This window comes from Scardinius erythrophthalmus, assembly GCF_964197995.2.
Source record: "Scardinius erythrophthalmus genome assembly, chromosome: 20".
NCBI classification, from domain to species: Eukaryota; Metazoa; Chordata; class Actinopteri; order Cypriniformes; family Leuciscidae; genus Scardinius; species Scardinius erythrophthalmus.
In genome coordinates, this window is record NC_138240.1 from 32846855 (window position 1) to 32872228 (window position 25374).

General features: G+C 37.3%; 1 protein-coding gene across 1 annotated transcript in view; it reads right to left on the minus strand.

The window, feature by feature from the left end:
• bin3 (bridging integrator 3) overlaps window positions 1–25374 on the minus strand; it is a 60223-nt gene that overhangs the window by 28849 nt on the left and 6000 nt on the right. The window contains exons 2-6 of the mRNA XM_081349615.1: window positions 17370–17418; window positions 15314–15354; window positions 11553–11614; window positions 9092–9228; window positions 699–739 (exon numbers count right to left, since the gene is read on the minus strand). Of these exons, the coding sequence (XP_081205741.1) occupies window positions 699–739; window positions 9092–9228; window positions 11553–11614; window positions 15314–15354; window positions 17370–17418 (330 nt within the window). The remainder of the gene's footprint in view (window positions 1–698; window positions 740–9091; window positions 9229–11552; window positions 11615–15313; window positions 15355–17369; window positions 17419–25374) is intronic.

Genomic DNA, 25374 nt, shown 5'->3' on the forward strand with positions numbered 1-25374 from the left:
ATGTTCTCATGTCACTAAGCTAACGATGCCATGCTCTAAAAAGCAAAAATAAATAATAAAAAAATAAGTGCGTTGTTAAGTGTGACAAATGCATCTTGAAGCTCATGTGAGAAGTGACGTCCTCTGCACTTCCGCTTATGTCAACCGATCTATCGCCAAGGCCAATATATTGGCATTTTTTAATTATCACCATCGTTGATAAGGTTTGCTGTTTGTTTGATAAAAGTCGTGCCATCGGCCACCAAAAAAACTAAACAGGTCGGCCACTATTTATGTCAAGTGTACACTCGACCCTCTTGTGAATGTGAATCCGGCAATGGTTTATAGTTAAACAAGTGTAAAATATAATTTTTTTGTTATTGTTGTTGATGTTTTGACACACGGCTCCGCTTCAGAAGACATTGATTCGTCCACTGGAGTCTCTTATGGATTACCATCATGATGGCTGTGTGTGATTTTTGGTGTTTCACTTGCATTATATGGGCTCACTAGAGATGGATTATTTTTCTAAAAATCTTTGTTTGTGTTAATCAGAAGAAGAAAGTCTCATATCGTGGATGGCATTAGGGTAAAAGAGTAAATTATGAGAGAATAAAACAAATTGCAAGTCTAAGTCGCAGTCTAAATAGCCAGTGTACTAGTTTTCGGAACAGAACCTGCTTGAGAATTTTTCGATAAAAAGCAAAAAGAGCACTCACTTTTTCAAAGGGTCGATGACAGTCTTCTGAATCTGATTGACCTGCATAGAGAGAAAAACAAAACAAAAAACAAACACATTAGCTGAAAAAGATGAATCGCTAATAGCTGAATGACAACCATCAAAATAAATTACACTGATCATTAAGGTCGAACAACAAAATCAAAATAAATAAAAAACTGGCATCCAAAAAACTTCTCAGTGAAGCTAATTGGCAACAGGATATGACATGACCCCCACATTTAGAAGATCAACAGCTGACGCCCCTTCCCTATCAATGCGGAGCGCGTTTGGCGTTCAAATGAGAAGTATGGAGGAAAAGTTTGTGACGTTGTTTCTTTATTGTGCTCCTGGCCTGAGGAAAGCATCGAAAAAGACGTGCATATTAATCGAGCAGTGAATACAAAAGGCTGGAATCGTCGAGGGACGGCACATGAAAGCACAGCCCCGACTGGAGTTGAAAACGCTGAAGAGGGTGGGCCGCCGTACAAGATGAAAGTTCTTTGCAAACAAACATTTTTAACAATAACAGTTTATATATTCCCCTCGTTCCTCCATGTGGTGTCAGGGCTGGAGAGGAGAAGAGAAGAGGAGGGGGAGGAAGAGGAGAGGAGCGAAGGGGGGTGTTTGAGTTAAATGGGTGTAAACGAACGTCGCATTGCCGCCTCAAGCCCCAAACCAACAAAGTCTTAAAAGTTGCCACACAATTAAAATCTTAAACTTGCAAAACATCATTTACATTGCAGATCTGAGATGTCAATAGGATGTGGTTGGCTGACAGAATGCTAACCTAACCTGGCAAACAATGCAAGAGGAGAGCAAACAGGGAACGTTAAACCCGAGCACAAGTTGACAGGCCCATCAGAGGGTTGTAGCTTATGGAGCTAATCAACAACTCACTCGCTATTGAGAGCAGAGTCAGTCACTGAGAGCAAATAAAAGTCGACCCCAGAACACAACGATTCATTCGCCTTCTTTCAAATGACTACTTTAATACACAAAGTCAAAAATAGCCTGAACAAACAAAAAGATAAAACAAAACTAAAATATAAGAGTTCTGAAAGGTGGCGAGACAAAATGCCTTATTAATAAACACATAAATAAATAGACCCAATTTACTTTCTTTATAAATATTTCTGGTCTTAACATATTATTGTAAACTTAGGGTTAAGTTATAGTTGGACATTAACCCCTAACCTAAGTTTACAGTAATTTGATAAGACCAGAAACATTTATTAAGAAAGTAAATAAATACATTTATTAAGTAAATTAATAATTATTTATTTAAAAATAGGTTTAGGGTTAATGTACAATTACAACTAAACCTAACTATAAATAAATAATTATTAATTGACCCAATTTACGTTCTTAATAAATATTTCAGGTTGTACACTTAGTTGTAAATCAACCCTAAAACTAACAAACAAACAAACAAACAAATAAATACATTTTTCTGGTCTTAAAATAAATGATTGTAAACTTAGGATTAGTTATAGTTGTACATTAACCTTAAAGGGTTAGGGTTAACCCTACAATAAATCAATGCAATTTACTTCTTAATGTATTATTGTAGACCATAAACTTTACTGTAAATCTTAACAAAAAAACAAACAAACAAAAAACAATCATAAATAAATCCTCAGTGGATACTTCACCTCAAATATGCTTTTCATTGACACTGTTGTATTCTAGGTAGGAAAGTGTACTAACTTTATTAAGACAAAATTGCTTGGTATGGTGGAATGTGTGTAAAAAACGCTAAATTATTTTAATGCAATAAATATTTAAACAACATTATAGTTTAAAAAAATATATTTTTATAATGGATTTTATATTTTCAGGCATTTGAAAAGTAAATGAAAGCATCTCTTTTTACTGTAATCGTCGTATTAATAAAACCTAAATACATAAACGTTGACATTAGTTAGTTTTAATAAAGATCAACCTCTGTCATGAGTTGCCCCATACATGAAGAAACAACCAAATATGGATAAAACATTACATTCAAGCGGATTTATTTCTCAGTTGACAAAGGCGAGAATACATAGAAATGAAACGGAGAGATACAGTAGATGGTGGGAATGATGGGGAAGTATATCCATATGATGAGAGAACAGCCTGAGGAAAACACTCCAGTGAGAGTGTGTGTGTGTGTGTGTGTGTGTGTGTGAATCAGGGGCCAGAGATCAACCGCACACACAATACATAACACCCAAAAATACATACAATGCATACAAACCCTGGAAAAAATCGATATTCCTCCTCACCATCATGGCTGCTAGTTATTAAACATTAAAGTCTCTAGAGCCTTAAAGCTGCTAAAACATGACTTAAAAATACCCGGTGAAGGCCTAAAATGAAGCTTCACTTATTATCATAACATTTTCCTGCCTATTTGTATCCACCCCGGGGCAATCCATCTTACCCTCGACTGAGAGCTAAGACAACGGCTTAGTTATCTTTATATAACACAAATATGATTTGCTTGGCTACCGTGACAAAACCTCTCAATCTGAAGAACAGGGGGAGTTTTTGCAGGTTTGCTATGTGATTCATGAAGTCTTATTAACCATTCAAGCATCCTAAGGAGGGAAATTCACACCAGCACACTGCAAAATGCAGAGCTGAAAAATCAGCTGTGCTAACATCTCTAGTCGCCCACGGATAGAGCGCTGTTCGCCTGCCAAGTGCCCATACAGTAGAGTATGAGAAAACGGTGCTCAGGCGAAGAGGAGAGCGCTGCAGAAAGCATTTGGCTTTGGTGAATCTGACAGAGGGGTCAGCGGAGAGCAAGGATATTTGCATCAGGCTTCAATCTGCTATTTCTGAGATCTGCCGATCTGCGGATTGCATTACAGCTAGAGGCACTCGTGGTGTATCTCACACTGCATCCACGACGTGTTTGACTGATCAACTATTGTTGGCTTTGATTATCAGCTGACGGCAACCACATTAAAAAAAATAAAAATGGAGTAAATTACTGTAAATCTCATCAGGACAACAAAAGAATATATTTGTATTATGTAAATGGGGGATCATGTAGATAGATAGATGAACAAAATAAGGTTTGAGGAACACAAAAGGTACTCATAAAATCTTTGTGTTGCAAATCTGAAGTCGCATGATAGCCGAGACTGAAATTTATGTCATTATTCACAGGTTATCTTCCTTTCTAGTGAGCTGTTAACACGAGAACGCTGAATCCGTGAATAAAACTAGAAAGCAAACCAGTCTAATTTTTGAGTATCGATCAGCCAGTTTATTAAAATGACCTGGTTGCATTGGTTGTGGAATTAACAGCTGACTGGAAGAAAGATTATCAGTGAATAACAACTTAATTTTCGGCCTGTTTCTCACACAAAGCTGCAATATAATTTCACTGGACTTGGAAAACAGAGAAAAAAATCTGATTAACTACTTTTATGGTGATTTATGGTGGTGATGCTGCATTTTTTTGTAAATTATTGGTCACTATGAACCAGGAATTTATTTATTTTTTGGCACAGAAGAAAGTTGTGTGGGTTTGGATTTGCATGAAGGATAAAAGTCAATGACAACAGCATTTTCCTTTTTAGGCATACTAACCCTCTCAAGATTCTCATAAAGAAAACACCAAGACATCTGAATGATTGACAAGACATGCTAATGAATTGGGTAACATATCCGATCTTAGAACAGATAAAAGGTGTGATGCATAAAAAATAAAAACCCAGTGTATTTCCCCTAAAAGTCATAATTAGCCTTCAATGTTCTACAGTAAAAGTCTGAAAATAGTAAACAGCTGAGCTTTGACTGGTCAACAGAATGTGTCAAAGTAGAAATCGTGCATCATGTTATAATGCTTGCTTTGAGCATCATGTTATACCTCTTCACGCTGGGAGCAGTGCTGCGGCCAACACTCCCAATGCATTGAGCTCTATGGGGTGAAACGCCAAGCGCGAGCCACGTGAAGGACCCAGTTTCCAGGGCGGAGGTTGTAGGCGATAGACCAGAGAAGAAGAGCGCTACTCTTCTGACATGCAGTCAGTGCTGAGCGTATCGCTTAAGGGCTCTTAACCACTTTCAAAAGAAAGGACTGACTCCAATGTGGGGAAATGAGAGGGGAGAAAGACAACGATCAGTGTCAGCAGGAAACAGAAGATAGCAACGCAGAGATGGGACTCATTTGAAGATGCATGTGCACGCTGAGTGTGGAAGGGCGTGGGGTCTGCTGTGAGAAAAACTTACTCATACCCAATCTGCTGGAGGGAAGACAGAACGTACTTCTGCCAAAGTCAGAAACGCAACTATTTTTCTCGGCCAAAAGTAGAAAATAAACACGGTTTAGAAGGTGTTGCAAGGCAGATATGAAGTTGGTCTATGGTTCATTTTTGAGATGTACAAAACAGAGATGTTATACATAAGTTATACATAAACATTAACCAACTTTGCTTCATATGGTCATATGGATGGCAATTGGGAAGACAAACAAAATTTATTTGAGGGGGGGGGGGTGCACAGGTATTTTATATATATATATATATATATATATATATATATATATATATATATATATATATATATATATATATATATATATATAGTCACATTAGCGAAATGTTGGTGAAATTTTGAAAGCAAAAAAGGTTCACTGGTTCAAGGTTCAAGGTATGAAGCACAGCTCACACCTAAGTCATTTTCTAACAAAGCAGATTGAACTATTAGTCAACGTGGCAAATTCGTGTGTACAACTTGAACCCATTGCAAAATCTGGCTGGGGAAATCATTCGGCCTAGCCCTCATGCAAAATTACATTGATTATTTCGCTGTGAACATTTGCACACAACAGTAAATGTGACTGCACCTTAAGACTCATGGTTCTAGACTTGATGTTTTTAAGCTTCTCACGCCATGAGCGCTGTGGTAAACTCTGGGTCAAGGTAAGAACAATCTCTGAGGGTGGTTTGAAATAGTCTGTAATCATTTGGATGGATAACCAAAGTTTGTAGGTTTAAACCCATAAAATGCTAGAGGCATCACCACTGTCCCCTTAAACATATGACACTTAACCCTGGATGTTCTTAAATGGGTCCTATTACGCTCTTTTACGAAGTCTTGACTTTGTTTTTGGGTGTACTAGAATATGCTTTCTTGCTTGATTGTTCAAAAAACACATTATTTTTCACATATATAACATTATTACAGCTCCACTCTCCCCAGTCTGGGCCGAATGCGCCGCTTCGTTACGGTTTTGAACAAGCCCCTCCTTCCGAAACACAAAATGTACTGTGATTGGTTAGCTGGCCCAGTGTGCTGTGATTGGCAGCGTGTGTTCCGGAAATGTCCCGCCCATACCATAACCGCGAGCTCTACTCAGATGCAAATATTAAGGATGTGTAAATTTCAAACTAATTTAAGCCTGCTTCAGAATTAAGAATGTTAACAAACAAAAGGATCGTCCAGAACGGATTTAACGTACGGATTTTGCAAGCATGGATTTCACAGGATGCTTCAGAGTGCTATGTTTTATATTTATTTACAATTTTCTTGTACATTTTAGATGTGACGTTCTACACCATTTAATCATAATATTTGTCGGAAAACTATGGTTATACAAAGAGTAATGTAACCGACTACTGCAGCAAGCCTAACTATGTCCCTTTAGAGGCTCCTTAGAATGCGTTATGAATTTTCCGTGCATTTCCGAATTCGGATTTAGGCTTTGGGCACATCCCTAGTTGAGGGAGTGTAAATGTGAGCTTTTGGGGATGTGTGTGGACATTTTTTAAATGTTTTGTCTAATTTGATCATGCTTTTAGTTACCAATACAAGTGCAGTACACACAAACATATTTTACCATAATGAAATCCAATCTGCAGAATTCCACTGATTTCCCCCCCACAATTAGTACAGAAATATGGAAAGATAAAAAGTGTACAGATTCTGTGTGGGCCTAGAGGTGAGTGAGCCAGATCTAGTGGCGGCAATATACACTTAAAACATAAACATGTCTCACATTCACTTGCTTATTATGCAAATAAGTAGCTCTGCCTAATAAGAAGCAGCTTACAAAGCCCAAATACTTCTGGTTGAAGTGGGGGCGGAGCATATGATATTTAAAGATGGTAAAAAGTAACTTTTTCCTCATTAAAAAGTTTTAGTACCCAATGAATGAATAGTACTTAAAGAAAAGTTAACTTACATGAGATTACAGTCATACCATATATTTTACATGGAGCGGGTCGCCTCAATCAATATTAATTGGTACTGTACACTTTCGTTAATGAAATAAACATCATAGCTGACAAATACTGAGACAACCGTATCGATAACTGAAAATATGTGTGTGTGCTGCTGCATTCACATAACTAGGTGTCAGTATAAGCCTAATACATATTGGCCAACACAATGTGAACAAAAATAATAATGAGCGAACCAAAGCGGTCATTGGCTGTATCTGATTAAGGTGTTTGATAAGGTGTTAAACTCTGCTGGAAAACGGCCCTCGAGGATCATAGTTCAAAAGGTCTGATATAGAATGAGGCTTGAATGGTTTTTGAGGATATTTCACAGCTGTGATTATTGGTTGGTCAGACTTTGTGCTGAGAGCCAGATCAGCAATATCCTGTCCCAAAAAAACAAAAACAAACAATGAAAAAACGCCACAAACCCACGACTGGCATTTCCACCTCAGGCTAAAATAGAATAAAATAAAATAAAATAAAACAAAACTGCCAGCTGAACCAAGCACTTATTAGCCATCAAAATGGCAGATTTCAAATACATTCTGAGATAAATGCGAATGACAACATATACAAATCATTTATAATTTAACACAATTCTTTTCATAAGATTCATAATTCAGATTAAGCGTTTTTTAACTGATTGTATCGGCTATCCTAAGCCCGATCCTTTATTTATTCCGTCAACAGTCACGCAGGTGTCGTGTAGATGGTGAAGGTATGCACCTTCAAGTGGGTTTGTCACAGTGTTGCCAAGTCCGTGGTTTTCCCGCAGAACTGGGCTACTTTTAAGTTTAATCGCGGGTTAATTTCCATCCCCGAACGTACGATTCCAGCGCTCCAATCCCCCCAACCCCCCAGATGAACAAATTCAGTGGAGAATTCGGCCTCCCGATGGAGAAAATCGCATTGGGCTATTTTTGGGCTACTTTTGTTGCACAGACCTGGCAACCCTGGTTTGCCAACCACCATTAAAAGGAAAAGAAGAAGCTCAAATGTGCGTGACTCGTTAGAACCAGTGATGTCTGTTGTAGCGTGCCACACACGCACACTCAAGCTTCTATGTTAAGCATGTTTGATGGGTACTTTTAGTCTGGCTATCACCAGATCAAGCTCAATCTTTTAAGACTGAACATCAGTCTGGGGAGTCCGCTCTGTATTTTCTACTGCACAAGAGGCGTGATCAACGGGCATAGCTCAAATGACTCTCTGAATTGGATAGTCCTTCAACCAATCAGACCAACGATCCAGGTGACGTACTTTTGCAGCGAAAACTCCAGGCAGGAAACGTGTCAACAAACGTGTTGGTTTGGAGCATTGATCAGCGGTTTGCAGAAGCACCAATGGCATCGAGCGATTTTTGCAGGTTGTGCAAAAAAAAACATGAATGTGAGTGGTATTTACATCCACTCGAGCGATTTGTTTGCTAAACTAAAGAAGCCATTGAGCATCGTCGAGAGGTTAAAGGGAATTGGATTTGATTAAACCCGCCAATAACGTGCCAGGTGGATAAGCCAGTTTGTCATTGGTCCCTGCAAATTTGTAACGGAAGCAGAATAGAAGAATGTACAGGTTTCAAATCGCCGGCAGATCTGGGTTCCCAGTCTAGGGTACTTTTGTATCACTCAAAAGTAATTTATTTACAGTTTATTTTTATCTCCAATCAGATTGTCAGAACCGGTTTTGCCATTACACGTTGCTATGGGTTGCGTCTTGCTTCGGACTGACAGACTGGCATTCTGGCACCGCAAGCTTCATGCTTTCTAATCATATCCATATATTTTTTCAGTTTCTCCACTTATTGTACAAATAAAATGCAAGAAGTTTATATCAGTAGTCCCATATTCATAATTGACCTCACAGTCTATTTAAAAGCTCTACCATTGTAGCAGATGTTTGCATCTACCACTGTCTTATAAATAATGCAGGCCTATAAATATAATTACTGGAACAACTGTTATGTTGAAATTACTCTGTACTGATAGATGCCCCCCCTTTTTTCATCTGATTGATTTCAATAACTTTAATGTACTTGAAGTGTGTACCAAGCACTAGGAAAATACAAGTATCAGATCAGGACTTGGTATTGGCAGATACTCAATAATAAATGACTCGGATCGGGGGCACACAAATCTTGATCGGGAAACATTGTTCTTTTTCAACGAAATCTCACCTTCTCCTGATTGAACGCATCCATTCTCTTCATGGCTGTATCCAGAGCGTTCATGGACTCAAGGAAAGCCTGATCCTGCTCACACAACGGATTACCCAACAAGTCCCCTGAGATCTTCACTCCTGCTTTAGACATTGCTGGAAAACAAACAAAACCAGTTAGCATTTATCCTAAAAACAAAAGGAATGGCCACAACGGCAGAAAAAATGTCTGAACGGTCCATTTTCCCCCCATCGGCGGGACTTCATGTCATCTACAAACAGACTAATGATGACTGGTTTAAAAAGATCAGCAGTCACCATCTGCAAAGGTGGCAAGTACTTAAGAGTGCTAAGTGGTTTTAAACATTCAAACATATGGCAAAATGGGACTCTTGTTTATTTGCACACTAAACCATGAATAACATAATATGATACTATTATTGTCGTGGGGTTGCAGAAATACTATAACCTATTATTATTATTATTATTATTATATTAATATATCATAATAATATCATTATTATTATTATAATGATTATTTTTATGTTTACAAAATAAACGTGTATCATAGTTCTCAAATTTAAAATGGAAGACATCCATATTCATCATACAGGGACCGAAATGAAGAAACTTTCCCCTTCTTTCTTGACTTTGCCCCAATTATCTGAAGTAAATCAAGTCTTTCCTGTGTTTGGGCTGTGGGGTGTCGAGGGCTGGATGTTTTATCTGGCTTCCTGCCTCGTGTGCGTCTGATCTGGATTGACGCTGACGTGCTCATCTGATCAGCATTCTGATTTTAAGCAGCTCTGGCAAAGAAGGCGACGGACTGTAATTGGCGTTGGCACTATTGAGGCATCACTACACGATCAGAGCTCTTTAGTGAATATTCATCATCTGTCAACTCTCTAACGACCCCTTCCAACCTGCATGGAACAAAGTTGAGGAGCGGCGCTGGAAATCTTTGTTCTTTTTGTTCTGTTTTGCCTGGCATCTTACAGATTGGAAATATCTCTGACCTGCCGATACGCATGGGAAGCATTTCAATATACTTTTGTTAACTAACAGACAAAAGGTCCATGTCTGTTGATACGTAACATGCACCGCTGATGTGCCTCCATGTGGTGAAGGACTGATGAAGCAAGTGCAACTGAGCTGTGTGGCACACATTATGTGTGGCACGTTACTCACTGTAACCTGACAAATGAGTTTCCTTTATCGCACAAAAATGAAAAGAGAGAAAATTATCCTCATGCTTTATTTCCATCTGATTGACATTCAGCAAAATGCGGTTCATTGTCATAGCTAGGCCTGCACAGAGTTGGAAATCAACAGAAAACTTTAAGTTCTATTAGAATTCTGTGGAAATCGGCATTCACCTCTTGACCTTTACGTCTTCATTATTAAACATGTCGACACGTTCCAAGGAATGTTTGAGGTTCAAAACAGGCATTTGTGGCATTATACCTGCCTGATTCATTCAGAAGTTCACGAGTATAGCCTCGGGTTTAAACATTACACAAGTCTGTGTGAGACAAGGCCTTGACTATGTAAAGTTTCATTGTCATGACAACATAAATGATAAAACCGGTAAACCTGGTAACTTTCACACAATATGCAGTGCTACTGGAAAGCACAGTTTACTCCTCCCACACACACATGGAATTAAAGGCTGGAATACACTGCAAAACGCTTGCCCCGATTTGCAGTCTGGACATTAGTTAGCGAAAATCTGCAGGCTGGCTCTGACTATCAGAAATTCATAGTGTGTGATGGGAACAGAGTCTGATTATTTAGCTTTAGACGATGATTCCATCCAGTCAGAGGATATTAATCATGTCTGATATTTTGAGCTGATTATAGAACACATAATGATATAATTTGTCATTAATCTCCTAGCAACAATGTGCACATTTCATTTGAGTTTCTTGTGTTTGAAATGACTTGAAAGTCTAGAAGTTTGTGATCCTCAGTCGTTAAGTGTATGATGTCCAGTTTCTCCAGACGCTAATCTACATAGAAAAATGTGGGTTTTCTTTTTACACAGGGTATCTGCAGAGTGTTTAATATCAAACTGAAGACTGTTTAAGACCTGCACAAATAAAAATACTACCATATGTCTCTACAGTCAAACCCATTCAATTTCAATCTGGGTTTACTGAATCCAAGACATCCCTTTAATAATGCTGTCAGCGACCCAAAGTGTAATACTCAGCTCTGTAATACATCTTTTAAAATTTTTAATTAATGTTAACTGAATTCTACAAATATCTGTCAATATCAGAGCAGAAAATACAAAAGTGAAATAGATGACGGTTCAGTGCAAATCTAGAGTTGATGCAAGCTTATATTGACTTTAAAATTGTACACAATGGTAAGATTTCCTTTCTTTATGACCAGTAAAAGCAATTATATCAGAGTCGAGAGGAGTTATATTTAGATAAGTCAACATTAGCAAACAGGGAATCATCACAATCACAAACCTAAATCAGCCTCTGTGCTTTTCTTCATGTCTTTATGCAGTTTCTTTGTCTGTTCTTCCAACCTAAAAAAAGGGAGGAGAGGGGTTCAATAAAATTAAGAACATTCTTTTTTTTTTCTCTCTCTCTTTTTTTTTTTTTCTTCCATTTTTAAGAAAATTCAGCAAGAACAAATTGGTCAAAAGTGTGTGTGTGTTTACTTGGTGAACACTACATTATAGGGACAAAATGTCCCCACAAAGATGGCAAAATCCGAAACCCTTGTCCTTGTGGGGACATTTTTTGGTCCCCATGAGGAAAAAAGCTTATAGCTAATTATGTTTTTAACAGAAAGTTCTCTGTGATGGGTAGGGGAAGAGAATATACAGTTTGTACAGAATAAAAATCATTAATGTTCATGGAAAGTCCCCATAAAACATGAAATATTTAGATATTTATATTTACACACATATGCATAGATATATACAAACACATTATATACGTACATACATATATGTACACACAGACACACAATTATACATACATGCATACATACATACACACACAACCATTCAAAAGTATATTTATTTATTACGAGTGCTTGCCTGTACAAAACTAAGGTGTAACAGTCAAGTCACAGTGATATTCTAGTTTAAGATGTTCACATCCCTTCTTCAAGATAAGCCTAAGGGGCTTTATAAAGCACATAAGCAGCACATCTCTCCTTGACAAAAAGCACAAATAAAGGTATTTTAGGAATCATTTAGGTGTATCTGCAGCAGAAATGATCACCACTATCTGCTGAAAACAGCAGTGAACCATTTCTATTCCTGACTGTCATCTGATCATATTACAGTAGTAAATGCTCATATCATACTTAAATCAGAGATAAAACAACCGGATCTATTTTAAATCCGCTCATCTGTGAGTATCCATTCATGTTTCTGTACAACAGTAACATTTCCTGAGAGGCAGAAGAGATCATTCACAGGGTCTTTCACAGTGTTGATCCATTCACACCCGCTGGGGGTGTTAACAACTGCAATTACCGCACTATAGCATCCGACTCGCGCTCGCATGAGTGTGTGTTTGCGGCGGTGATGGGGGAGCTGTTCATTATAATCAATTAGATGGAAAATTAGACACGGACTGGGGGACTCCCCTGAGGCACCTCACACCGCACTTATTACAGCAATTAAGCAAACCGGAGAACGGGGGAAACGCTTCTGAAAGTGCAAATTTTTTTGTTTTTTTTTTGGCTCTACAAAGAAAATGAAGGTGGACAAAAAAATTGTGGGAAAATATATCACCTTTATAACAGGATGCTGAAAAAAAATGAAGAAAAAAAAAACAATTGAAGAGATAAAGAGGAGGAGGAGGTGGGAATCATGGTTAACTGGCAAGAAATGAAAAGAAAGACTCTTAACAAGACGAGATAAAGGGGCCATTACGGTAGGTGCTAATAGAGTAGCATTGGCCCAGCTGCTCCAGACGGCTGTCATGCGAACACGCTAGCAGCACGCCTCCTTCTAACATGTGAATGGCATTTAGAGTTAGCGCAGGTTACAAGCCAACACATTAGCACCAAACCCCCACATTCTGACGAATGAATACGGGGGGTAGACGGAGGAGAAAAGATAACGCAACGACTACATGCAAGTCCTACTGGCACAAAGTGTGAATTTTCATGCCAAAATGTGCGGCGACAAGTAAGTAAAGAAGGTGAGCCCCTCATTTTACTATAGTAAAGGATACTATTAGGCTCAAACCATTAGGTTTTTAACCTAAAAATAAAAACTCTGTCATTGTTTACTCAGCATCATGTCGTTCTAAACCCATAAGACTTTAGATCATTTTCGAAAGACAAATTAACATATGTTTAATGAACCCTGAGTTTTTTGCCCATCAATTGAAAGTTCATACCCAAAATTGTAATGCTCCAAAAAGCTAATAAACACACCGTAAAATGAATCCATATGAATCAATGAATGAACACAAAGAACACATAATATGGCTTTTATGAAAATAAACTACGTTTATGCATTCGGAGGCCCGTTTCACAGATTTTTTTTTTTTTTTTTATAGTATAGGTAGGGTAAGGTTTAAGGTTGTGTTAAGGTTTTAGCTATAATTACCATAGGTCTGTATTTGATTGTATAGGCTAATTTATTTTATGTTTCACTTATAGCTGTTATTTCATACTTCATGAGATTTGAAAGCAATATAACTTAGCCTTACAAACATTTCATACATCAAACATGAAATAAATGTACTTGAAAAGATCCACACTTGTTTCTCTGCAGGAGGCGTAACTGAAATCTTTGGTCTTTGTTTATTGTAATTGCATGGAAAACAGCAACCAGCACAATCTACGAAATTGCTCCTTTTGTGTTCCATAAAATAAAGGTGATACAGGTTTGGAAAGACATGAGGGTTATTAGTACATGATGACAGAAAGAATATTCATTTTTAAAACTAAATCTGATGACGAAACGTATGTAGTGCTCTGGGAAGTGCACCCCCCAAAAAGAGGACCACAAAAGAGTTTCATGAAGACAACGGGCATCATGTTCTCTGGGTGTGTTTTGTTGCGTAATGTGAGGTATTCTGATAGCAATCAAACCAAAGGAGCGGCCCTCTCAGACAAGAGTTCAGGCCCCTACATGTCCGTGCCCACACCACAACTGCTTGTGTATAAGTGATATATGGTTTATAACTCTTTGTACTGACTGAGACTCCACCTACACAAACGAAACTAAGGCGACATGGTTAGGTGAGGCGCTAGTAAGCACATACATCTCTACAGACGACCTCCAACCTGATTCAACAAGAAAAGGGATATGATAAGCATGCAAAACAAAGCTGTGAAAAAAAGTTTACTCCTTAAATTGCTCCATACTGGGGTGAATATCACAAAAATATGTCCAGATCTCATTGAATCCCCACAAATTTATATAATTAATTATAGATACATTTACATTATTTGATTCATATGAATTAAACACTCAAATTCAGATTATATATATATAATGTTTCTTACATTTTCAATTTTTCCAGTTTTCAATGAAAGCTTCAATTCTTTATTGTAATTTTTTATGTATATTAATGTTAATTTAAAAAATAATGAAAAATTTTTAATACAAATGTTTTTATGTTGTTTATTTAATAAATGCTTAGACTTTTATTAGTACATCTTTTTTGCTTATTGTCTTAAAATAAGCTTCAATTTCTTTACTAAGAATATTTGTCTTTTTTAATTTTGGGATGAAAGAGGTTTTGTGAGATTTACCCCTTCACATTAATCAGAATTTATGGATTACATGGTCTATACAGTCTGGCCAGGAAAGTCACCGTAGATACAGGTCTATGCATGAACATACATATGGATTAAGGCTGGAGGCATTTTCGTCAGCCTCTCATTTAGAGCACTGAGAACGCTGTAAGCATACTTTCATTGTGTCATACACAAGAATCACTTATCTTCTGTCATGATTGGGGAGAAACAAATAATGCTTCAGGGTCTCGTCACCAATGTAGCAATCCTTTGGAAAACCTAGACTGGCGCCATGGTTTTGATCAAATCAAAAGGTTTCAGATCCAATGTCGATCTATTTTTAAAATCGGCGTACTACTTTTTGTTCGTTCTAGTTGGGAAAACATATATATGAGTGCTTGCTGCACTCTAGCTAATGATACTCTGAAACATTCAAAGCTCTGTGGGCAACAGAACACATCGAATAAAACTAAAAACAAAAACAAAAACAACATCGGACATGTCAACTTACTTTTGGAGCTTCTCATATTCCCGCTCAAAGTCCCTTTCAACCTGTGGAGAACATGTAGAGAGATATGAGAGTGGAACGAGAAGAATGGATAGAAAGATCTCTTTAAAGAAGTGTGTGGGCAAACTAGTGCTCTAGTTTTATACAAGCTCTCTTGGGTGTGTAATCACAAAAACAGGATCTGCATGGCTGCAGAACCTAAAAGTAAGACAAGAGAATAAAGCCAATAGATGTATGCAAGAAGAAAAAAAATGAGTTGGATATCAGTTTGGGACCTTTTAGCTATTAGGCGAGATGTCTGAAGAACGCCAACGAGATCAAATAAATAAAAAAAGATTAAGAAAACAGAACAAGCTAAATCTTTCATTTGGAAATCAGCAGTTTCAGGAGGTCCTGTAATTATTGCAGTGCCCTTCTGTTGCCACATTAGTTTGTGTCCATGCCACCCTACCGCTGTGTGTAGGGGGTTAATGATGCCATAATTGCAGCAGTAGGGGTTCCTGTCCTGTGGTTCGGTGGGCAAAGTCTGTAAATAAACAATATTTGGGAAGGCAGGCAGTCGGTACCCCGTTTAGAGCCGCGTGTCCGGCCTGTGGCCTGCCCACTCATGGGTGACCATGGAAGTGTGGTGTAACAGGAAAGGAGGCGAGTTAGGGAATGAGGAGATGAGGGGAAAATAAGAAAAAAAAAAAAAGAAAAAAAAAAAGATGTTGATTGACCTCTCAAAAATGAGGAAGAGATCAGGACGCCCACTTACGGACACACAAGTGTACGGTGTCCACAACAGAGAAGCACTTATGAACTCACAGTTGATCTATTCAAACAATGACTCAAACTCTAACCACAGCGCTGGAGTCAAATGGACTAGAAAACTAGACCTCTACATTTGCGGAAGAAAATGTGAGTGGCACGTGCCTGAGAAAACTGGTCGACGCGATGCTACAGTGTTGCAGGGTGTTTGCATACTGGCCCCAGTCAAAAGATCACACCCCATTGGGAAAAACTGACATTGCAATATTTCGCTTTTCTGCGATATTTATATTGCGATATGAAAATAATTTCACCAGATGAATTGAATAGCTCTATTCTGGAAAGAATTAGTCATTCTAGAACGACTGGGGTGATTTTGTAGTGAGTTAATCTGCATAAAAATAATAAACAAATTACAAGCAGAGAAACAGAGATACAATAGAACAAAGACACAAATAAAATAAACAGTGATTTATGTTTTTCCGGAAAGTAATTCACGACAGTATTCAGATACAGAAATTGAATAATCAAATGTAAAATAACATTGCATAGTCTTCACAGTATTTAATCTTTGTTAAGTTTTGTTGTATTATTAAAATAAAGGACAGACAGCAGTGGGAATTTTAGGCTGCTGTCACTTTAAGAGCTGATGCCCGAATCCAATGATACACATCCACTTTCTTTCTCAACTGTTTGTGTTCACGTGAGCCATAAGCGAGTGTGTTTATGAGGATACTATCCGAGATGGGCGTTTTGACATAATTTTGCGTGCATGTGTCCATTCAAGCACAAAAAGACGAAACCATATGGCTAAAACCATATATCGTGCAGCCCTAACCTCAAGTCTCCATGATATTCTGGTCTCTAGATATAGCAAACACTATAAAGTGCAACAGTTCCGAAGCAAAAAAAAAAGAAAAAAAAAAAGAAAAAAAGAGGAATGAATAAGGAAAAATACTTCCAGAACCAAAGCAGGAGTTAAAAAAATAAATAGATCAAAACACAGTTGCATTATATCCACCTCATTTCGCTGTGAATGCAGAACACAGTGCAGTAAAAGGTAAAACTATTCGAGCTACAAATCTGTTTTTATTATTAAAACAATAAATTAAAATATGATAGGAATACCAGTTTACATCTAAAAAGCTCTTTTGTAGAGCTAATATATATTTTTTAATATAAATGAATAGCAAATTATAGGAGGTAAATATTGTGTAAAATAAATATTAGCCTAATATTATTGTGTTTGAGAGTCACAGAAAACAGCAAACATGGGGAAAAGAACAGGACAATCCTGTGGATTTCTTACCGTTTTTGAAACAATCTGTTTCCTCGGTTGTCCGATTTTGAATGGAATCCTAGGAAAACAGAAATGCATAATTATAAGGTAGATTACAGTTAAACTCACCTTAAGAATAAAGAATACATTTTATTTAACATTTATAATATTCAATTCCATCATTATACTCATTTTTACATTTCAAAGGAGGCTGATTTTGAGGAGTAAAAACAAAACCCATAAGGTCATAAGGTCATAGTATTTCATAGACAATGTTTAGGTTCACTATGAAAACCCCAAAGGCAAATCCAATCTTCTCATATGGGCCACATAAATCCATCAAAGGCGGATGTGCATAATTAGAAGTGGCTGTCGCCGCTGCCACAAGTCTTCCTGTGGTCTGCCTTATTACTACATGTGCACATCTCACACACATGCACTTTCCTGATTTCTGCTACTGCAGACGGACATTCACTCCGAGCCAGTGCAGACTCAGGTGTTCACAGGATGCAGTCTCACTGCAAACACACACATATGCCACACACATGACAGCAAATGACTAGCAACCACAGGACACCTTCAAACATGAACCCTAATAATGAGTTCACAGTTCTCCATGGGTCGCAAGAGAGTTTGTTTGTCAGTTCAAATCAATTGTGACTCTACTATTTATAATGCCCAAATGTTCTGAATTTCTTTCTGAAACTTTCAATTTAATTTAAGGTTTCATACACCTTCAGAATAACACAAAACATGATAACAGTTCTCTTTTGATTTCGGGCTGATGAAAGCTAAAGATTTGTTGAGAACCACAACCAATTCAGTCAGTCATTACACCGATTCAAACATGCGAGTTCAAGATTTCTTGACTCATTTAAAAGCATCAGCTCATAACAATCATTCATTCACAACTTAGACTACTCTGGTTGTGCTTCATATTTGTTTTTCTCTGCAACTATAGGGAGAACAAAGCATTTGCAAGAAATATCATCTCTATTATTTTGGGGTGTCCATCAATTTAAATTCTGCAAGAACAACCTGGCCAGACAAATTGAGTTTGATTTTAACATTTAGTCCACATTAGGGGAATAAATCAGATATTCATGAACTGTTTCTGACCATGAATCTCATAAAATATTTTGCGCACAGTAGAGCTGCAGGATTAATCATTAAAAGGTCACAATCTCAATTCAAACACTCATGCAATCTTATTCCTAAATGACAATTCAGCTATGTCTATTTAATCTTTGACAAGTAAGATCACAGCAGAACATTCAAAACGAATTCACCTTTTGAAATGAACTTGATGCTTCAAATAAAGATTGTATCAATTACATTATTACACCAGTAGATGGCAACAAGTGACTGTTAATAATATGTCAATGAATAATTCATTCTGATTCGTAAGGGAAGTCTTTATGAGTGAGTCATTGAATCATTCATTCAGACTAATTTAAAAAATAATAATTCAAATTTATTAAAGGAGAGGCTAGCAATAGCAAACTAGCTTTGAAAGCATAATATCCCACCATCCCTTCAGAACCTCTACAAAGTCACGACTCCTACAAAACGCGTACAGCAAACACGAGAGACGGTGTTAAACTCACGTCTCAAAGCAATAATAATGAACATAAACGACTTAAAGAGCACTGACCTGTACCACCTGACTGCTGCAGATTCATTTCAGCTTTGATAGGGTTGCCATTGCCAATTTAAACATTCAAGCGCAAGACGACGTGAAAGAAAACATGCGTGCGCAGTGAGAAGATTTAGGCTATGTGGGCTAAGCCGCGTCTCAGAGTCAGACAGCACACGAATACTGCAAAGACTTGCGCTTGAACAGACAAATTCACACCTTTGCAAGTATCCTAGCAAACATAGTAGGTTATGTCTTAAGTGAACCTAAACAGTCGAGAAAGACAACACATGTGTATCAGTATCAGTGTACTGGATCCGTGCCTAATATTCCTGCGTTTTTATTGTTAAAGGCAGAAAAAAAAAAAACATTTTGTTATGCTGGATGAAAGTCTCTTCACATCCTGATAGCAATCACTAAGTTAAGTGGTCTAAATGTAATTATATATAACTACTGTAATTTGGAAGCAACTTTGCATAGTATTGTGGTGGCAAACACACTGATGACGTGTGACATCTGTGTGAGCAGGGTGTGTGGAGGTATGAAAATACATATGTTGATAGCCAGGTCAACTATGATTGGACGAACGATTTATGGTCCTCCGGCTTCCACAGACGATATATACAGTACGGTACATATAAATACATTTAGGCCACTTAACTTTGTGATTGCTATCAGGATGTGAAGAGACTTTCAACCAGCATAGCAAAAACTCTTTCTGAAACAAATCGCCTACCCTGCCTTTAATATTCTTTAAAGTATAAAGTGTACAGTGTGATTACGTACTGTTGTTCAGTGTTGACTTTTCAGGAAGTCTGAAAATCAATTTTCACTCTTTAGCAGACCTGAACAGGTCCTAACCTTGACACCAGCCCTGTGTGAAGTGTGAAGCTATGTTAACTTCGTTCTAGTTTTCTTACAATTCAACAAATGCAACAACAGCCAAAAAAAATAACATAATAATAATAATAATACTGATACGCCTACAGGTCGTCCTTCGGTTAGGTCACAGCGGTTGGTTTTGTCTCCAGATAAAATCTCATTCAGATCAACTTGTTTAATTTGATACTTTATGCCATTTTCTCTCACTTTTTCCCAGCTATTTGTTTTATGATGTCAAGCTTAAACGGAGCAAGTTGTCAACAGTTTTTCCAAAGTAAAATGGCAAACAATCTCTGAAAATCAGGTCACTTCAAAAGTTCGAATGGAATTCTTTCATTTCAAATCAAAGGCCTAAAGCTAATGTTGTTGTGTTGAGTCATGCTGAATCAATCAATGAAACATGTCATAATTTTCACTTGGACAATCAAGTCCAGTCTGGATTGCAACATGACCCAATTCCTATCTTATTCCAGTAATATTTACGGTGTAATCGTTCCTACTGTTCTAATAAACAGACAAAAATGGCATTTGGAGCTTTACAATCAATGACAGTGTAATGAAATCTGGCCTGGTCCAATAGTAAAAGATCATCCTGACCTATATAATTGACTATGACTAATAATGAGTAAGAATCTCTTTAGCTTGCAGCACTGATGCCACTTCACAAAGACATGAGGATAAGGTTTCTGCTGAAATAAGAGCGTTAATGCAGCAAACCGATGTGAAGATTCAACCGTTTCAGCTTTTGCCGTGACCAGCCACTGCCAACCTACACAACATCTCATGTGTTCAGCTTTCACACTACACATCTAAACTCTTTCACCAGATCAGTTAAGATAAGTGTGTATTGTATTTGATGACTTATAATCAAAACCATTCCAAAGTTTGGGGACATTACGATTATTTTTGAAAAATTAATAACTACAAAAACAAAGAGTACTTTCAACAAAGATCCATTAACTATATATTAATTTTATGTTTACCACAAAAAAATAAGAAAAAATAATAATAGGAAATGTTTCTTGAGCAGAAAATCAGCATATTAGAATATTTTCTGAAGAATCAAGTGGGGAAAAAAATAACTTTGCCATCACAGGGATTAACTACAATTTTAAAATATATTAAAATAGAATAGTTATTTTGAATTGTAATATTTCAAAATAGTACTATTTGTACTGTATTTGATCAGATAAAGCCTTGGTGAGCACTTCTTTAAAAAAATATTTTTAGCGACCCCAAACTTCTGACTGGTACGGTTGTGAATGTAAATAAATATTTTTATATATTTCTAGCCTTTTGTCTATAGTCAATATTGAAACTTTTTTTTAGCCATAGAAGTAAATTAGATTCAAACTGTTGAACTATTATTTTACAATAATGATTAAAGTATTAATCAAGAAGAGTTGTCACTAAATGAGCACAATGTAGAATATTTCAACATTTTCATTTATATTCATCAAATAAACAGCAATATTTACCTACATATATTATCACAAAAACATTTTAACATGAGAAAAGTCAAGAAGGATTTTCGTGATGATTTCTGAGAGATGACACAAATGAATGGTGTCATAGTTTTCAATCAATTAACTTAAAAGTTAGTCTAATGATGACATGATTTTTTTTAATTAATTGAAAAATAAAAGGCATTAAAATAACCACAACATTTTACATTGTCAGCAAAACAATCTGAATAAGAGTATTCAATACATCACTCAGTCCTAAAACATTATGTTGATTAAAAAAATATATACATAATATTGATCAACGCCGTTATGATGATCAGATATAGTGTGCATTCCTAACTGTGTGGGTTTAAATTGACGCTACATTGAACCTGTCAAACATGTTAACGTACTGACGACGTGGCACAATGGCATCACATTCCCATCCCCTGTTCGCAAAACTTTCCTTAAGTGAAAAGCTGCAATTAACCGTTCGCCCCCCCCCCTCCCTTTTCTGTCTCATGCATGTGTTGTTTAGTAATTACACCTGGGTTAGGGTTAGACCTAGAGAGAGAGAGAGAGAGAGAGAGAGAGAGAAAACACGTTTTCCAGTGCTGCCAGAGCAGAGCCTCTCTCACGCACACACATATACACTAACTATTATTGATGTGACAGAGGTATGGCTCCAGAAGATTGATGGACAGCTGGGGATGACAGGAACGCTGCGATGCCGGCTGCGTCAAAGCTAAGGTGTGTGAGCTAATGAGATGGAAAGAGAGGTGTGTGTGTGTGTAGAAGAGAAATGACATAGCACAGTCATGGCACAGTTGGATGTATATATATATATGTGTGTGTGTGTGTGTGTGTGTGTGTGTGTGTGTGTGTTCCCTCTGATCATAGATTAATTCAAATAAAAGATATATATAGATATATAAACTAATTACTTTTTTTTTTATAAAATACAAGATATACAATATAGATATATAGATATACAAGATAGATAAGATACGATACAGCCCCATTCCAAGGAAAATAAAGTTCACCTTTTGTAATGCTGCTATGCCTAAATCATCATGGAAAACTACAAGTCATCACCCACAGAACTTCCTGAAGTCCTACCGCTGACTCACCCCAAAAACAGTTTACTACTGCCAAAATTACATAAACAGCCATCACTCAAGCTCAGCAAGCAAAAGAAGAGAAAGTAAGAGGCCAGAATGAAGTCAATTGTTTCATCTGTGTGATGACGTAGTGAGTTGCAACATCAAGTGACCTGTAGCCTATTTCCTTCTGTCGTCAGAAAGGTGAGTTCATCTTCGTAAGCAAGTCACGCGTCAGTAAGAATTGCTCAACTAGATCTTCTAGATGTTTTGCCAGACGAAATCCATTCAACTTTGAAAGAAAATGGATTTTCATTCATGGACGCTCATTGGGTCTCATTCAGTAACCGTGCGTATGCACAGATTTGTGAACTACGTACAAACCAGGGTTATTATCATACAGTAAAAATAATAAAACCAATTAATAACAGAATAATAATACCGGTAGTATAAGTTGATGTATTAAAATAACTAGCCTACAACCAAAAACTACAAAAACTAATAAGAAAAAATTATACACATCGCCTACTAAATAGACATTTAAAAAACAAAACAAAAATGACAAACACACACACACACACATCTAATTAAAAAATATTAACAATAACAGTATATCAAATAAGGATGTCCCGATCAGGTTGTTTTGCCCTCGAGTCCGAGTCATTTGATTTTGAGTATCTACCGATACCGAGTCCCGATCCGATACTTCTATAATACATAAAAAAAGAATAAAGAAGAGCGAAAACAAATCCAGGATGTTCTTTATTTTTTATTTAATTCACCTTATTTTAACATTCAACAACTCTGTTAACAAAGAGCACTTCTGTGAGGTAGCTTGAACAATCAAGTAATAAATAACATAAATTCTTCACTTTTGGACTTGCAACAGTAAATATAAAAAAAGTCTAATATATAAACAAATAGCACCTCAACTTAAAATACCCAGCAGGCATGTAAACAAATAAAAAAATAAAAGTGCCACAGTGTTTGCAAAGCCAGTAATGTGCTTTTAGGAACTGCACTCGCCGGTTTCACACTGCACGCGTTAGCAGAGCGTGCAGCGTGTATTTTTTTCGGCGCCCATGTTAACAGATTAGAGCATTCACACCGCACGCAGAGGCGGCGCGGCAGCGCGTCAGGAGCAGAGCAGGAGCAGCAGTGCCGCGATCGTTTCGGCACCAAGTCTACTTTTGCTGCGCCGCTTACGCTGAATTAAAGTGACAATGCATTGATCATGGCCAAAATACACCGCAGTTTTATCCAAAAAGTGCATTGATGATATCTATTGTGTTTTAAACAGTCGATCAAATGACCAACAGCAATTTAAAAAGAAAACAAATGTCCAAAAACAAACTTGTTGCCAGAACAATAAAACAAAGATGAACCAAAAGTTATATAAATGAAATTATTAATAAAATAAGCTTCTTGACAAGTCTTTTCTCTTAAATGCATTTGAAAACGAAATAAAGCAATGCCAACTTATCTATTATAGAGTACTCTGTCTGTACACAACCCGTGGTTCAGCCGCGCATGATAAACGCTGCCAGTGTGAAAGCAAAACGCGCGTGTCCTGCTCCTGCTCACCATACACACTGCTCCTGCGCTGCTTACGCTCTGCTAACGCGTGCAGTGTGAAACCGGCGTAACTCTGTGCCACCGCATAACTATAGATGTGTTAAAAAATTATGAGAATATATATACATATATATCCGAGTCCTGATCGGGAGGTAACGTCCGATTCCGATCGAGTCTGAAACCACGTGATCGGGCCCGATTTCCGAACTCGTGATCGGATCGGGACATCCCTAATATCAGATACTAAAATAAAACTGGTACAAACTTTTCATGAATAAATCATGATTTATCAATAACTTTCTCATACTAAAATGTTTTCTAAACTGAAAAACCTAGGAACTGCGATACCACACTGAGAACTGATACCACACACACACAAAAATCACAATCTGTGTGGGCTTACAAGATGTAAAATTTTATCTTAAAGGGGACCTTTTATGCCCCTTTTTTACAAGATATAGCCTAAAAAGTCTCAAATGTCCCCAGAATGTGTCTGTGAAGATCCAGCTCAAAATATCCCACAGATATTACACCATGTTGTAAATGCCCATTTTTGAGTTCTTTCTCTTTCATGTCTCTTTAAATGTAAATGAGCTGCTGCTCCCCGCCCCCCATCCAGAAGAGGGCGGAGCCTTTACAACTCGCCTCAGATACTGAGACAAAAACGAAACATCTGTTTGGTTATGATTATTATCTCTATGCAGTCACGCTCACGTGACTCATGTGAGATCGCAGTTCATCGGCGTCATGAAAGTTATTATTTGCATGCGTTTCTAAGTTGAAGGAAAGCTGGCTGTCAGACGGCACATCCCGGGGGCATAAAAAAAATTAACTTCTCTTTCACGTCTTATTGCGCTTAAACTGTCAAATACACACAAGGCTATGTCAAAAACACACAAAGTTCACATAAACACAGTCAGTTATGACTGTGAATGTAAACAGCAGGGAAAGAGATTGCATGCGTATATTAGATCTGTGTATTAAAGAAAAAGCAGCGTAATATACAGAACCCACTGCTGTATATGTGCTGTTAATATGAATCAAACAACAAAAGAAAAACTGAAAATCACTCACTGACTGACTGAATAACTTTAGTAGCTTTAATAAGAACACATTTCTTACTTGAATGCTGCTGTTAAATGCTGTGGCGAGGACATAAACATGGCAGACTGTGTACAGCTCACTGAGGGGCGGAGCTATGCTAATAAGGAAGATTCAATCGCCAGTCGAGGGCGGGGCCTGTTACACTCTGACATCTCTTTGGAGACACTTTTATATTTATGGGGATAATAACAAACGGAGTGGACAGACTTTTACCACAATATGGTGGTTGTGTGTACACACACTGCGGACACATAATTTTGTTCAAAAACAATATAAAACTGAATTTTGCATAA